Source organism: Pseudoliparis swirei, chromosome 24 (genome assembly GCF_029220125.1).
Source record: "Pseudoliparis swirei isolate HS2019 ecotype Mariana Trench chromosome 24, NWPU_hadal_v1, whole genome shotgun sequence".
Taxonomy (NCBI): Eukaryota; Metazoa; Chordata; class Actinopteri; order Perciformes; family Liparidae; genus Pseudoliparis; species Pseudoliparis swirei.
Window position 1 is genome coordinate 1549779 of NC_079411.1, and position 15994 is coordinate 1565772.

At 45.4% G+C, this 15994-nt stretch overlaps 1 protein-coding gene across 1 annotated transcript in view; it reads right to left on the reverse strand.

Moving 5' to 3' along the window:
* Positions 1-13898: 13898 nt before the first annotated feature.
* The window catches only part of slit1b (slit homolog 1b (Drosophila)), a 37274-nt gene continuing 35178 nt past the window's right edge, over positions 13899-15994 (reverse strand). Inside the window, exons 37-38 of the mRNA XM_056408664.1 lie at positions 15927-15994; positions 13899-15338 (exon numbers count right to left, since the gene is read on the reverse strand). The exon at positions 15927-15994 is cut by the window's right edge and continues 147 nt beyond it. Coding sequence (XP_056264639.1) covers positions 15073-15338; positions 15927-15994 — 334 coding nt within the window. The 3' untranslated portion in view covers positions 13899-15072. The remainder of the gene's footprint in view (positions 15339-15926) is intronic.

The following is a 15994-nucleotide window of genomic DNA, read 5'->3' on the forward strand; positions in this document are numbered from 1 at the left end:
TGTTGTCGCCCCCCCCCCCCCCCCCCCCCGACATTTGCCAAAGCGTCGCTAACGGATCTGAGAGGACGTACATCTCGTACATCTCGTTTGTCGCCGAGTGCCGTAAATGTCAAAGTGTTCGTGTGGATTTGACGAGCAGCCGAGGACGACTCTTAAGGCCAGACGCGCACGCCGAACTCCGTCACGCCGTTTTCAGATTCACTTTGCAAAATGTGGAAATGAAATTTGACTCCTAAAGATTAAAAGTCTCCGTGTTGAAAAGTTGCGGTTCCAAGCCGCCACCGCACCGACGCCTCCAACCGACGCTCAACTGTAACCCGACGGTGCCGCCGGGATTAACAATTTCATATTTGGTCTTCTTTTATAATTTTTTTTCGTTAGCCAAGACTTTAATCCCGATCTCCCCCAAAAAATGATTGTGTCAAATCAGGGCGTTTACGAGCTAAAATGTCACATGAGTTTCAGGTCAAATGCGTCGGCTTACACCCCCCCCCCCCCCCCCCCCACCGTGATTACGTCTCGCAGCAGACCTTTCCATTTCTCGCTCTGGCTGCTCTCGCCGCCGGGCGTCTCCTTCCTCCTTGGCAAAGAGCCTCCTCGCAGATGGCGTTCGGATAGACGTGGCAGTCTGAGGAGGTGGACGGGGGAGATTCTAAGTGAAGTAACGGCAGAATAAAAGGCGGCAGAATAAAAGGCGGCTGAAGGTCGGCGTCCCCACCCCCACGCCGCGGTGGAAACAACAGGCTCTTAAGTTTTTCCCTTCGCGAACACATCGGTACTTTGGCTCGAAGGGAAAGAGAAAAGAAGATGCTGCCGCTCTGAAACGCCACTTAGGAGAGGAAAGGAGGGTTGTTCTAATTATAAGGACACAGTATCACACGCAGGTAGTTCAGAAGAGATTTAAAGGAAATCTGGTGGAAACGCTCTGCGACAGACCTCATTGAGGTTCGTGCAGTGCCTTTGAGCGTTGCCATGACAATCGTGCTGCATTGTTCATCGTGTGGAGGCGTGTCTGGACTCGAGAGCCGCCCACATGGACCGGCTGGCCTCCGCTGCTCGGAAGTCAAATCCAACCCGTAGAACAACGGTTACAACGTCATGGAACCCAAACCTGAAGCCCCCGGGGGCCGGTTTGGGTTCCACGATGTTGGCATTGATGCTTCTGGCGTTGACCCTTCTGGCGTTGACCCTTCTGGCGTCGACGCTTCCGGCGTTGACCCTTCAGGCGTTGACCCTTCAGGCGTTGACCCTTCACGCGTTGACCCTTCAGGCATTGACCCTTCAGGCGTTGACCCTTCAGGCGTTGACCTTTCAGGCGTTGACCTTTCACGCCTTGACCCTTTAGGCGTTGATGCTTCTGGCGTTGATGCTTCTGGCGTTGACCCTTCAGGCGTTGATGCTTTCAGCGTTGACGCTTCCTGGCAATCACATCTTCACCCCAGAAGCTCCACTATTCTCTTCTCGACTGTCCCTCCAGAGTTCAGGAACCGTTCCAGGCCTTCCGGAGCATCTCTAGACCGTGTAAACATTTGGAGGGTCCGGTTCGCGGGGTGATTGCGTCGCGGTGTCCTCCAACAACAACAATCTGCCGGTCCTGTAATTCCCCCGTCTGTCAGATCTCTGATTGCCCCGTCACTCAAAAGTGTGAAGTTTCCGGAGAAATAAATATGTGCCGTGATGCACCGGGTGATGTGACAGGGGTCACACTTCCACACACCCTCAGCAAAATGTAGATTTTTTAAACTTTCTTTGATGGAAAGCCATAACCCCCTCCCCCCTCGGCATCCTCGGGCGGCGGAGCGTGACAGGCAGTCATCATCCCAGGAGTCATCATCATCATCATAACCTTCTGCAATATAGAAAAGAAAAACACACAACATGCGTACAGTATATGTTTGGCAGTCGGTTAATATTTCAGCCTTGGTGAATCTCTCTCTCTCTCTCTCTCCACTAAAGAGACTCAATGTCTGTAAAGGTTTGGCCGTGGAGGTTGTACGACGTCTCTGAACGAGCTTCGATGTTTCAGGGTTACCGGCTCGGGCTTGACTTTCAGTTTCCGTGTCTTGAAGTTGCCGGTGCATTGGCGCGATCCATCTGGGAGCTCCTTTCAAGTTAGGAGGGAACGTCTTCTCCGGGTTTAGAACTTCGGCGTCAACGCCGACCCCGTCCCTTCCTCTCGACCGTTGTGTAGTCCGTGCCGGAGTATTTGCAGTCCGGCTGCAGCGCGGCTCTGGCCGGGTCGGGTCGATAGTCGGGGTCAGACAGGCCGGCAATTCCACGAGCTTTTATGAAGAGTTCCGTCCTCGGCCGGGAAGTTGTGGCGGCGCAGCCGGTCAGACGACCCGCGGACGATTCCCGCTGCCAAGAACTCTTCAGCAACTCCTTCACCTCGAACTCGTGAGACGGAACATGACTTCAGAAAGGATCCTTGAAAAAATGCCTTTTACTTTCATTTATTTTTCCTGTAACATTATTTTTTGCCAAATACTTTTTTCAGTGCTTTATAAAACAAACTAAAAAACAAACAGCAAGGATTGTAAATATGACTCTAACATGGGAGGCCGAGCTCACTGGACTCGGTCGGTCCTCTACAGATCGAACTCTCAAGACTCCAAGACTCTAAGACTCGGACTGTTGCCTTTCCCGAATGTTTTAAAATGAAAGTCGCAAGTAAAAAAGAAGGAGCGAGCGAGTCTGCGTTCGGTGGAAGTGACGCGTCTGTTCTCCTCTCTCGGTCTTCGATGTTTTCCATCTCGTGTTTTTCTCAGTGTGCAAAAATGTAAAGAAGAAGAAAGAAAAAAGAAAAACTTACAACACAGAATACCTCAGAAAAGATATCCATGTAACCTTGACAACCTCCACATATTGTCAGATCCTGACCATCAACCCCCGTCTCTCGGGTACTTTCATCTCCTTTATCTTTGTTTGCCCTCTCGCTTCTTTTGCCTTGCAGTGCATTGTGGGGGGAGGGGGGGGGGGGTCTTTGTCTGTCCTTTCTTTTGATTCGTCAACATTGGCGTTCTCGAACCTTTACCTCGCGTTCCTCTTTTAAAAACCTTGCCGGTTTTTGTTTCGAGACGCGAAGGTCGGAAACAAAGATCGGGTTGAAACGTAAGCTCCGAAAACCACTTGAAAACCACGTGCCCCCCACACACACACACACATCTTTTTATCTACTTATCTTACTCGTTATCGTTGTTAAAAACTGAATGTAAAAAAAAAAACTTTTAAAAAAAATACCAACACAACTAACCTCTAATGTAACTATACATATTTAAGAATAAGAAATACTCTATGTGCACATATATATACCTATACAAGCCCAACAGACACAAATGCATATGTATATACAGATCTCTAATGTCGTATACTTGTATCTTGAAAAGGCGGAAGAGGACGAGCCTTTTCCGGTGAATGATTCAGGGAAACTATCCAGAAGTCCAGTGCAGTAGGAACCGCCCCCGGCGTTGCTTCTATGTCGGTTGTTATGACTCGTCACCCCCCCCCCCCCACACACACACACACACACATCCATGACGTAGCGACGGGCGGCAGCGACTCCAGTTCTTTTATATTGCTAACGGAAGAAAGAGTAGTGGTGGAACTAGGATCTAGTGTAGTTGTACTCTTTTTTCTTTTTTTTGCCCGATCCTGTATATTTGTGAAGACGACGACCTGGACGTGAGTCACATTGAGCTGGGGGGGGGGGGGGGGGGTCTTTAGGTTAGTTGCATATAGAACATGCTTTACCCATCAACCCTCGTCTGTCTTTTTCACAGGCGAGGTGGAACTGTATCTCAAAGGCACTGAGGAGGGGAACGGTTCGTGTATTTTTAAGTCGAGAAAAGTGAAGACTGTTCTAAATGAAGGGGGGGGGTCTTGGTTCGGTTCCCTGCAGAACCCGACATACAGTTAGAGTCCCCCACCCCGAGCTTTGCTGGGACCGACGGGACGGTTTTGTTAACGTGGACCCCTCAATATTTCTGCATGCTGGTGTGTATATAAGCCCCCCCCCCCATCAGACCTTTGGCTCTGAGGCTGGTTCATCCAGAAGTGTTCTTTGGATGTTGTCAACAGGACAAATTTTGATGTTTTGAAAAGGAAATATTGCCCTTAAGACGACAACAACAACAAAAAAGGTCCCTTCCGGAGCCGGAGGAGCCGGGTTGTTTGTTGGTCAACAGCTTTCTGTCGGTGATTTAGCTAACACAATGTTTGTATGAGTGTGAAGCCGCCTGAGAAACTTTTAGTTTGTTCTTCTACCGTAACGGTCTCCTCTTTTTACAGGAACATGAATCCAGCTCTCGTCTGGTCTTCTAGTCACTCTTCTAGTCTCCTGGTCACTCTTCTGGTCTCCTGGTCACTCTTCTGGTCTTCCAGTCACTCTTCTACTCTTCTGGTCACTCTTCTGGTCTTCTAGTCACTCTTCTGGTCTTCTAGTCACTCTTCTGGTCTTCTGGTCACTCTTCTAGTCTTCTGGTTACTCTTCTAGTCACTCTTCTGGTCTCCTGGTCACTCTTCTGGTCTTCCAGTCACTCTTCTAGTCTCCTGGTCACTCTTCTGGTCTTCTAGTCACTCTTCTACTCTTCTGGTCACTCTTCTGGTCTTCTAGTCACTCGTCTACTCTTCTGGTCACTCTTCTGGTCTTCTAGTCACTCTTCTGGTCTTCTAGTCACTCTTCTAGTCTTCTGGTTACTCTTCTAGTCACTCTTCTGGTCTTCTAGTTACTCTTCTAGTCTTCTGGTTACTCTTCTAGTCACTCTTCTGGTCTTCTAGTCACTCTTCTAGTCTTCTAGTCACTCTTCTAGTCACTCTTCTAGTCTTCTAGTCACTCTTCTAGTCTTCTAGTTACTCTTCTAGTCTTCAGGTCACTCTTCTGGTCTCCCTCAGCCCCACACCAGTCCGTCAGACCCTCAGGGACCCCCTAACTCCACTGCTCTCGCTCTTCTTCAGGTACTTAATCTCCGCCGAGTCTCGCAGTGATCAACCTGAACGACGGTTTATTTCCGTGACACGCAAATTCTACGTGTTCTTCTTTTTCTTTTTTTCCTTCTTCCGGAATTACTTTTACTCTCTGGAATTCTTCAGCATCTCGTGAATGTCAATCTTGTGAGTTTGGGACGTCCGGTGGAGTTGCGTGGCTACAAAACGCTCCTTTTGGAAATTCTTTAAATAAACGTTTCCAACAAGTGCACAAAAACCGCGGCGGGTCTTCCTCGGAAGCCTCCGCAGACCCTCACACACTTTGTCGGTTTATGTTCAGGTATCTGGTTTAAGTGCTCAAGTCTCTTCTCTCCGCCGCTAACGGAGCGACACACACACACACACACTTAACGGCCTTCGGTTCTTACGCTTCAGGGAAAACTTCGTACGCCTCTCTTGCTCAGCGAAGACCGTCAAACCGGAGCAGGAAGACTTTTCGCGGGTTTCGGTAAAATCGTTCTTGTTGGTTCTTTGACTTTATTGTTGTTGTTGTTTTTTTAGATGGACACTCTTCTCTGATTGGTCGGGGGGAAAAACCTCGGGAGTCTCACGTAGACCTTCCGAAGAGCTGGTCAGTTCTTTATAATGTCGGTTGTTTTGTTCGTGGTCGTGACTTGATTCTGAGCTCCGGTTGGGTTGTGATGTTTGGTGGACCCAGGGGGTCCAGGGGGTCCAGCGGGTCCAGGGGGCCCAGGGGGTCTTCTGGACCCCCGTCAGACTCTTCTCTTTTGTTCCACGCTGATGTTCCTTCTCGTCTTGTGACCTCAGCTCTGTTCTTGACGGGTGGCCGAGATGTAGTCTTCGGGTTTGACGATATACCTCATTCCTTCCGTGGGGGGGGGGGGGCCTCTTCACGACGCGGCCCACCTGGACCGTACGGAAACATTTAAACACGCACACACCTACACACTTGTTCTCCAAACACCCCGAATGGACCTCATTTTTCAATATCTACAGTTTACAGTTTGACAAAACAATTGTATAATTTGAAGAAAATTAAATATTTTTCTCATATTGTAGTTTTTATTTATGTAAAATACTTTTTTGGTTTTGTTCTTATTTTGTACCTTGTGAGTTGGACTTTTATTCTTCTAGGCTTATATTATCGATGTCCGTGTAAATGAGCACTTAACAAGGATCACAAGAACTGGTTTTGTTTTGATTGACTGCACTATTTTTATTTCCTCCCCGTTTTGAATGCTAAATCTGATATTCTGATTGGGCTGATGAATAATTAATTGTTTCCTAACGTCTGTGATTTTGTTTCAATAAGATGACGATTTGATTTCCTGCTCTTTTGTTGTTTTTTTAACTTAATTTTGCATTGAACGTCAGGGGATCTGTCTTTGTGCATGTGTAAAATATTTTACTGGTTATGTTATTGTTCAATTTGGAAAAGAAAAAGAAGAAAAAAGCCATTTCTGCCACACATTTCAGCCGTAATGTTGTGTAAGGTTTATTCACTGGATGCTAGAACCTTCTTTTCAAAACCACTATTCTTCTAATAAATTTTGTTGTGAAAATAAAAACATCTTTCTCGTTTGTCCATCGGTTGAGACCAACGTCCTCCGTTAAGCCCCGCCCCTTCGAGGGAACAACCAGGAAGTAAACGCAGCATCTCTCGCACAAAGGGGCATCTCGTCCTCCGTTAAGCCCTGCCCCTCAGACGGAACAACCAGGAAGTAAACGCAGCATCTCTCCCACGACGGGCATCTCATCCTCCGTTAAGCCCCGCCCCTCCGAGGGAACAACCAGGAAATAAACTCAGCATCTCTCCCACGACGGGCATCTCATCCTCCGTTAAGCCCCGCCCCTCCGAGGGAACAACCAGGAAGTAAACGCAGCATCTCTCACGGCTGGTCTCCGCTCATTGGTAAATACTCCTCTTACGTGTCAAAGTTCTTCACAATATTTACATTAATATAACTATCCGAGGAAAAAAAATCATCGTACAACAGAAAAACACGAGCTAACGCGGGAGAGAGATTTGGGTCCGGAGGCATTCGGGACGTTAGATTCTGAATCCCCTCCCACTGAGGCGCCGTGCTTCACACTGTTCTGGTCGTGAATCCATAACATCGTGTATATTTCATGAAGTGTTTGTTTTTGCTCTGACCGTTTGACCTCGAGGCCTCAAACTTGACCCCACGGCTCCTGACTCACCGCGGCAGACGGCCATTTTGAGAGCCATGAGGAGGCAATCTCTCAAATCCCGCTCTAATAGTATTTATATTTGTTTAAGTTCGACTCATACTGACTAATAATACGCTCTACTATTGGACATCATTGGTCTTGCATCTGCATTCATAACATGTTATCGATGTCAGTAAGAGAAGTACAACGTTAGCTAGCCCGCGTTGTTGAAGATCACGAGACATCTGGACGAGAAGCTCCTCCCCCTTTTTCTCCTGAACACCGAACATATTCACAATGAAACCTCTGTGTGGTGATGAAGATCGATGGTTTTCTTTTGTTTAGCCGGTGGAGCTTCAAGGTGAAATTCAACCAATCAGATCACAGCGTGGACCCGCTCTGCTTCTGAGGACCTCGACGTCCAATCCAATCTCTCTCTCTCTCTCTCTCGCTCTCTCTCTCTCGCTCTCTCTCCCCAGCTCACCTTTCTCTCCAACTCTTTTGTCTCTCTCTCTCGCTCTCTCGCTCTCTCTCTCTCTCTCTCTCTCTCTCTCTCTCTCCCCAGCTCACCTTTCTCTCCAACTCTTTTGTCTCTCTCTCTCTCTCTCTCCTTCTGCTGCAGGGCCTGAAGAGTCTTCTTCAGTGGAAGAAGGCACAAGAGGACAAATAACTTTTCCGGGCTCATGAAGTAGGTCATCCTCCCATCAAATATTTATTTCGCATACTTTGCCTTAGGCTCCAAAAGGACTCCCTCTTTAGCACCTCACACACGTGTGTGTGTGTGTGTGTGTGTGTGTGTGTGTGTGTGTGTGTGTGTGTGTGTGTGTGTGTGTGTGTGTGTGTGTGTGTGTGTGTGTGTGTGTGTGTGTGTGTGGTTTGATGCTTCGTTCATTTGCACATAGATGGCGGCTCATGGACTTTGAGTCGAGATGTTGAATATTTGAAGGTTTCTTCTCTTTAGGAGTTCTGACGTCGTTAAAACAACAAAACACATGGTTTACATTTCTCCTGGTGCGTTGGGGGGTTGGAAATATAAATTGTGGAAAGGAAATGGCAAGAATCAGGATATAAATATGTATGATACAAATATGTAACCTTGCAGCAGGTTTGAGAATGAAAGTCGGTATATGAGCTATATTTCACATTTAACGACGTTGGGTTGAGTTTGAGCTACTTTTGATTCTCGGGTTATTTTATTTACGGTCATAGTTTTGGTCAAAGACAAAATGTTCACACTGATTATTGTGACTAATGAAACGTCGGCTCTGAGAATCTGATGCGAGACGTTTTATAGACGGAAACTTAACCACACAATGAAAAACAATCATCTACCTTTCAAATGAATCAATAAGGCTGGAGATTGCGTTTCTATATCTGTTCTCTACGTCGGTAATTGGATCTCTAAATGTCTGCGCGACACATTCAGACACGCAAGGAAAAACTGGTCCTCTGTTGTTTTTATTAAGATTACTAATTATTAATTAGACTGTAACATGTGAGAAAATGACAATTTCACAGCCTGTGATGTCGTCGGATGTATTTGCTCACGTTCAAGAAGCACATTCAGGTTTTTACTACGATGAATACGCGTTCTCGAGTTTGGGGTCAGCAGTCAGTTTGGTGTTCTCCATAAAAACTCAACTCTTATTTATCAAATTAATTTAAAATTAATATAAAATCTAGTCAAGACATTGACGAGGTTATAAACAATGATTTGTATAGTAAATATTAATGTAATTCTTCTTGTGGCTCAAAGGAAGGCCAGTTTTATAGCTTCTCTCACCAGCATAACTGTTTTCAGCTGCGCTCACATAAAAGGGTTTTCTACCTCTCCGCTAGTCTTCTAAGGCGATAACACAATGTACCATTAGAACATGGAGATGGGCCTCTACACATCTCTGGAGAGACTTCATTACACACCAGAGAATAGTCATGTACACATTAACTATGTAGAGTTATGATTTATTTAATGTTACCTTTATTTAAACAACAGTGCTTTGAACAATAAGGAAATTTCTACGTGATCCCAAACTTTTGAATGGTTATGTAAGTTCAACAATTATTCGATTACAAAGAAAAAGAAAAATGCCGACTTTTAGTTCTTTTGTTGGACAAAATGGACAAAGCGTAGCGGAGAAGCCGACATTTAAACCACAGCCATTTTAACCGCCTCACGGACTTTCTGGTGCGACGACGACGGTGCAAAAAGTGCCGGAGAAGCAAAATAATATAAATATATATATAAATAAAACAAATATCATTGCGAGAGAATAGAGAGAAAAAAGTGCGCTTAAGAAATGTAGACGGAAGAACATTCAACGTCAATTATTCTCCTCTTTCCAACATTTAACTCCCCGAGACACGAAAAAACATCTTTCAACATTTTACTCCCCGAGACACGAAAAAACATCTTTCAACACTACTCTCCGAGACACGAAAAAACATCTTTCAACATTTTACTCCCCGAGACACGAAAAAACATCTTTCAACATTTTACTCCCCGAGTCACGAAAACCCATCTCCCCTCTTTGTTTTTCATAGCCACTCAGTGACTGCTGTGAGAATGGCAGACCCCCCCCCCCATCAGAGGCCCCTCCTGCTGTGGTGTGCGGTGGAGGCCCAGCAAGGCTCCCCATTACTGATTAATGGAACCGCATCAGCTCCGTTCAATTAAGGTTCAGCGCCGGCCCCATGCGGTCGCCTCCTCCGGGGCCCCGGGGCCCCTTCTGAGCGCCGCTAACAAGCTCCGGTACGGGAGCTATCGACCTCGGCCTTTCAGGGAGAAACACCAGATTAAATTAAAGAAATCACTTTACTGGGAAGCTATTTATAGTTCTTTCATTTCTCTATAAATGCAAGTCGTTTTTTCTCTTTTTGAAGTGTCGTTCGGAGGCTCATCAGGAGCACTTTGACGGAGGAGAACTCTCGCCCACACGAGACGTGAATTATTGATACGGGCGGATGATCGATCGATCGGGCGAAACGAGAGGATTTAAATCATCGGGCGCTCGTTTCGAGAAAACGTTCGGCGGTTCCGTTAATCTGTTATTTGGGGACCGAAACCAGCCGCTTGAACCCGTCAGCTGTGATCGGTTAACGGATCGATCGGATCAATGACGGATTAACTGAGGTTGAGAATAATTGCTCGTGGAGCTTCAGCAGAAAGTCTTCATTGTGAGTGAATATGTTTTTGAGAGATCTCCTTCGTGTGTTCCATGTAAACAAAGCGAAGACGAGCCGCTGCAGGACTTCCTGACTGTTCGGGGTTAATTGGAGGCAAAGCCAGATATTGATGATCTAAAAAAACACCCAACTAATCGATGCAGCAAGAGATCAAATAACATAAAATATGCATCACAATTCCCCCAAAAAGCCGATATTGAAAATGTTCCCGAGGGCTCGCGGTGCGAGACGAGTAGATGGACATCATCCCGACATCATCCCCTCTTTCTTTTGTCTCCCCTGTCGAATATGCAATAAGAAATAAAGTATGTGATGTAACTCTAAGGATTTAGATTAGAAACCCTCGACTGCAGCCATCACATAACTGGAATATAAAAAAAGGGTCATCAAATATACATTATTAGCTGATTTATATTTTATTTTCATCGTTAGCTGAGTTCAAATTGTTTTTCCGGCTAACAGCTGGTGAGTCGTTAGCTGGTTAGCCGCAACGTTAGCTCCTCGGTCGGCGCCTCCTTCCCTCTGGCGTCCTCGCCAATCAATTTGTCCGTTTGTCTTTCTTTCCTAATGTGTAAATATATATATATACGGATACGCTATGTGTAAAAATACATGCGTATATACATATACGTATGTATTTTATATATTACTTGTGTGTAGAAATAATGCTGCAGCAAAAGAACATCCCCATGCAGGAATAATATCTATATATCTAGTACCTATTTATATATATTTATATACAGGACTGTCTCAGAAAATTAGAATATTTTGATAAAGTTCTTTATTTTCTGTAATGCAATTAAAAAAACAAAAATGTCATGCATTCTGGATTCATTACAAATCAACTGAAATATTGCAAGCCTTTTTTTTTTTTAATATTGCTGATTATGGCTTACAGCTTAAGAAAACTCTAAAATCCTATCTCATAAAATTTTAATATTTCCTCAGACCAAGTAAAAAAAAAGATTTATAACAGCTGAGTGTTTGTCAAGGCTCAGGAAACCCTTGCAGGTGTTTCGAGTTAATTAGACAATTCAAGTGATTTGTTTAATACCCTACTAGTATACTTTTTCATGATATTCTAATATTTAGAGATAGGATATTTGAGTTTTCTTAAACTGTAAGCCATAATCAGCAATAAATCAGAATAAAAGGCTTGCAATATTTCAGTTGATTTGTAATGAATCCAGAATGCATGACATTTTTGTATTTTTAATTGCATTACAGAAAATAAAGAACTTCATCACAATATTCTAATTTTCTGAGACAGTCCTGTATATATTTATATATATGTGTATATATAAATATAGATATGTATATCTATATATCTAGTACCTATATTTATATTTATATATGAATATTTATATAGATATGTATATCTATATATCTAGTACCTATATATATATATATTTATATAAATATAGATATGTATATCAATATATCTAGTACCTATATAGTTATATATATTTATATATATGTATATATATTTATATCTATATTTATATATATGTATCTATATCTATATTTATATATATATGTATATTTATATATATGTATATCTATATACGGTGGCGCGGTGGCGGCGCCTGATTGGACGCCTCCGGCTTCGTCGCCGTAGCCGTGAGACAGAATAAACCAAAAGGTGTGAAGAAGACTGTCGGCCTCCTGAAGACTCCGCCCACATGGCTCCTCCCACATGGCGTTACGCCTTCTCTTCGATACGCCATGAAATATATTCGGTTGGCCCGCGGCGCTCACCCCCCCCCCCCCATCTCTTCCGCTGTCATCCCCCCCTTCCCTCTTCCTCCTTCCAGAACTTCTCTTCTTCCTCTTTCTTCCTCGTCTTCTTTTATATTTGTGTTCTTCATCCTCCTCCTCCTCTTCTTCCCTTGTTTTCTCACCGTAGCCACAGTGTGTGTGTGTGTGGTGTGTGTGTATTGTGTGTGTGTGTGTGTTCGGCCTCCGGCTGCAGTGGGGTCCAATGGGCGCCCTGAGACCACTAACTATGATCATATCAAGAGAAAGACATCTGCTCCACGGCAAGAAAGAGAGGAGGAGGAGGAGAGAGAATGTCTGTGTGTGGATGGGGGAGGAAAAAGAGGAGAAGAAGAGGGGAGGGAACAAAGCAGAAGAAGAAGAGGGAATAGAAAGAGGAGAGAGGGGACGAACAAAGGAAGAGGAAGAGACGATAGAAGGAAGTCTGAGGGAGAGGAGAAGAGAGGAGGACATATGGAGTGTGGATGGGGGAGGAAAAGAGGAGGAGAAGAGTGGAGAGAGGAGAACAAGGAGGCGAGGACATAGGGAGTGTGGATGGGGGAGGAAAAGAGGAGGAGAAGAGTGGAGAGAGGAGAACAAGGAGGCGAGGACATAGGGAATGTGTGGATGGGGGAGGAAAAGAGGGGTGGAGTGGAGGAGTAAGGAGAGGAGGATGAACAGAGGAGAAGAAGCAAGCAAAAGAGAGGAGAATGAGGAGAGATGAACGGAGGAGGAGGAGGAGGAGGAGGAGGTGGAGAAAATGAGATGAATACAAACAAAGTCTAGAAAATAAAATGGAATAAATAAAGAGTTCTGGACAAAAAATACAAGGAAGGGAAGGAGGAAGGAAAGACATTTTGCATCTGTTTGTAGTCATTTGGGTCCCTTTGGTGACGTCTCGTCGCCTTGTGGCCATTTTGCATCCCTGATTGTTTGTTGTGTGTCGCTGTTGGTTGTTGTTGTTGTTGTTTGTTTGTTGTTGTTTGTGAGTTCTCTCTCTGAGACATGTTGACGCTTCGCTGTCGTAAACGTTTTTCTCGTATGTCAAAACGAAGAGGAGCTGCTTCATGAGAGGAAGACGAGTTTGTTATCCCACTCTTCTTCTTCTTCTGATTAGATGTATTGTTTATATTTGCTCTTCGTCACTAGACCATCCATCACCCGAGGAGGAGGAGGAGGAGGTGGGGGGGCTTTATTGAAATTGGGGGGTTGGGAAGGTGCTGCTATGATTTGATTCTCTTTAAAGGGGAGGGGGAGGGGAGGTGCTTTAGGGGGGAGGGGCTGTAGGGGGGGCTGTCAAAGCCGATGGGGTATATTTTATGTTTTATGGTTACGGGGGGACGCATAAATCACTGTTTCATGAAACGGCTTCAGTCTCAGAGGCCCCTCCCCCCCCTCTCTCCCCCCACCAGGACATCCCTCTTCCTCTCTCCTCCATCGTTCCTTACTTTGTCCTCCATCTTTACTGTCTCCTACTTCTTTCTCTCCCTCTCTCCTCCTCTCCTCTCTTCCTCTCTCTCTCCTCCGTTCTCCTCCTCTCTTCCTCTCTCTCTCCTCCGTTCTCCTCCTCTCTCTCTCTCTCTACTCCGTTCTCCTCCTCTCTTCCTCTCTCTCTCCTCCATTCTCCTCCTCTCTTCCTCTCCCTCTACTCCGTTCTCCTCCTCTCCCTCTCTCTCTCCTCCGTCCTCCTCCTCTCTTCCTCTCTCTCTCTCCCTCGTGCTCCTCTCATCTCTCCATGAGCTGCCATCGACTCATCCTGGGTGCTCGACAGCCGTGACGCAAAGAGGTCAAAGGTCGTCAACAACAACAACAACAAGGAGTCGAGGAGGAAGGAAAGAAACCGATTAAGCAGAAACTGTTTTATTTAAATAAATAGAAGAAGAATCACGAACAAGACGTTATGGATTATTAATATTAACTTATTAAAACAACACGACATCTTCAACTTAAAAAAATACTATATAATAAAAATGAGGAAATAAAAAGAGGCTCAGAATATATATATTACAATCTGTTAGTTACTGTTAGATGTGTTTGTTCATAATAATAATAATAATAAAAGCTACATTAGTTTGAATCTGATTCATACGACACACATTTAACTCAAAAGGTTAAAAACAACAATTAAAACGTGTTAAAACGAAATGTCACTGTTTTGTTTCACATATAAATAACATTTCATTATAAACACACAACCCTGTACTTCTGTACTTGTGAGGACCCCAATACGTTCCTGGTTGATCTTAAATCGTTTAATATCTCAACACTTTGCTCTGAGGCCAGATACTAATATTATATCAGTAATTAAAGTAAGTCTAAAAACACTGGTCCCCACAAGGATACACGTGCAAATACACACACACACAACCCTGTACTTCTATACTTGTGAGGACCCTAATACGTTCCTTGGCCCCGAACCATCGCAGCCAAACCGGGCAGTATTATCCTAAATGTTTTAATATCTGATACATATGCCAAACCTTTACTCTGAGAATATGTACTAGTATTATATCAGTAATAAAAGTAAAGTTATGAATTAGACAAGTCTAAAACCACTGGTCCCCACAAGGATACAAGTACAAACACACACACACGATGGTTTCACACGACTACATTTACAGACGTGCAGAATGATTTTTTAAAATTGACAAACGTCACGAAATAATGTGCACAACTCAAAAATGATTTTAAAAATTCCGATACATCGGAAGGGGCGGGGCTTAACCTCTCAAAGCTTAAAGATCAAACCCAAAGTCGTGTCTGCAGCAGTCGTTGAACAGAGATTATATTTCACCAGCGCAGGTCCTCCTGCAGCGGGAGGAGGAAGAGGAGGAGGAGGAAGAGGAGGAGGAGGAAGAAGAGGAGGTCGGCTTCGTTGACTTTATGTTTCCAGGTTTCTGTCTTGTGTTACTGAAAAAACACCGAAATGTCCGTTTCTCAGTGAGCGAATCCCTCCAGTGTGTGTGTGCCTCTCTATCTTGGTGTGTGTGTGTGTGTGTGTGCGTTACATCCTCAGCGCTACACACACTCCTTGCAGCCACACTCCACAGGCTTCTCCACATCCTGCGTGAACGAGGTCCCGTCGTCGCATTCGAACGAGAGCCGCCGGCGCCGGACCCTCAGGGGAGCGCAGCAGGAAGCGGCGGCGGCGGCGTCCGGCTCGGCGAGCGCCCGGCACCGACCGCGACATTCAACCCACGAGAACGGCTTGGACGTCTGGCAGAGGACGACACCGCGCTGCACGCGGTGGACGTCTCTCACCGGCTCACCGAGACACGGGGACTCTGTGGACGGGGGGGGGGGGGGGGGCGGATTTAGTCTATGCTGCATGTGTTAAAGCTGCATTCTCTCTCCTGACCACCAGGGGGCGACTCCTCTGGTTGTATAGAAGTCTATGCTTCATGTGTTAAAGCTGCATTCTCTCTACTGACCACCAGGGGGCTCCTCTGGTTGTATAGAAGTCTATGCTTCATGTGTTGAAGCTGCATTCTCTCTACTGACCACCAGGGGGCGACTCCTCTGGTTGTATAGAAGTCTATGCTTCATGTGTTGAAGCTGCATTCTCTCTCCTGACCACCAGGGGGCTCCTCTGGTTGTATAGAAGTCTATGCTTCATGTGTTAAAGCTGCATTCTCTCTCCTGACCACCAGGGGGCTCCTCTGGTTGTATATAAGTATATATAGTGACTCTACTTCTCTTGATGTATTCCCTCAGTAAACATTGTAAACATGAGTTCATGTCTCAGTCTTCAAGTCTTCTTCTATACAGCATGATGTCATCATTTAGTACATGATGGTTGTATAGAGTCACACAGACTATCAGGGGGCGCTTTAGGGGCGGGGCTACCGGGTGATTGGCAGGTCGCCCCTCACCTATGTCACAGCTCTCCCCGGTGAATCCCGGCTCGCAGACGCAGCGCTCCTCTCCGTCCTCCGCCTGC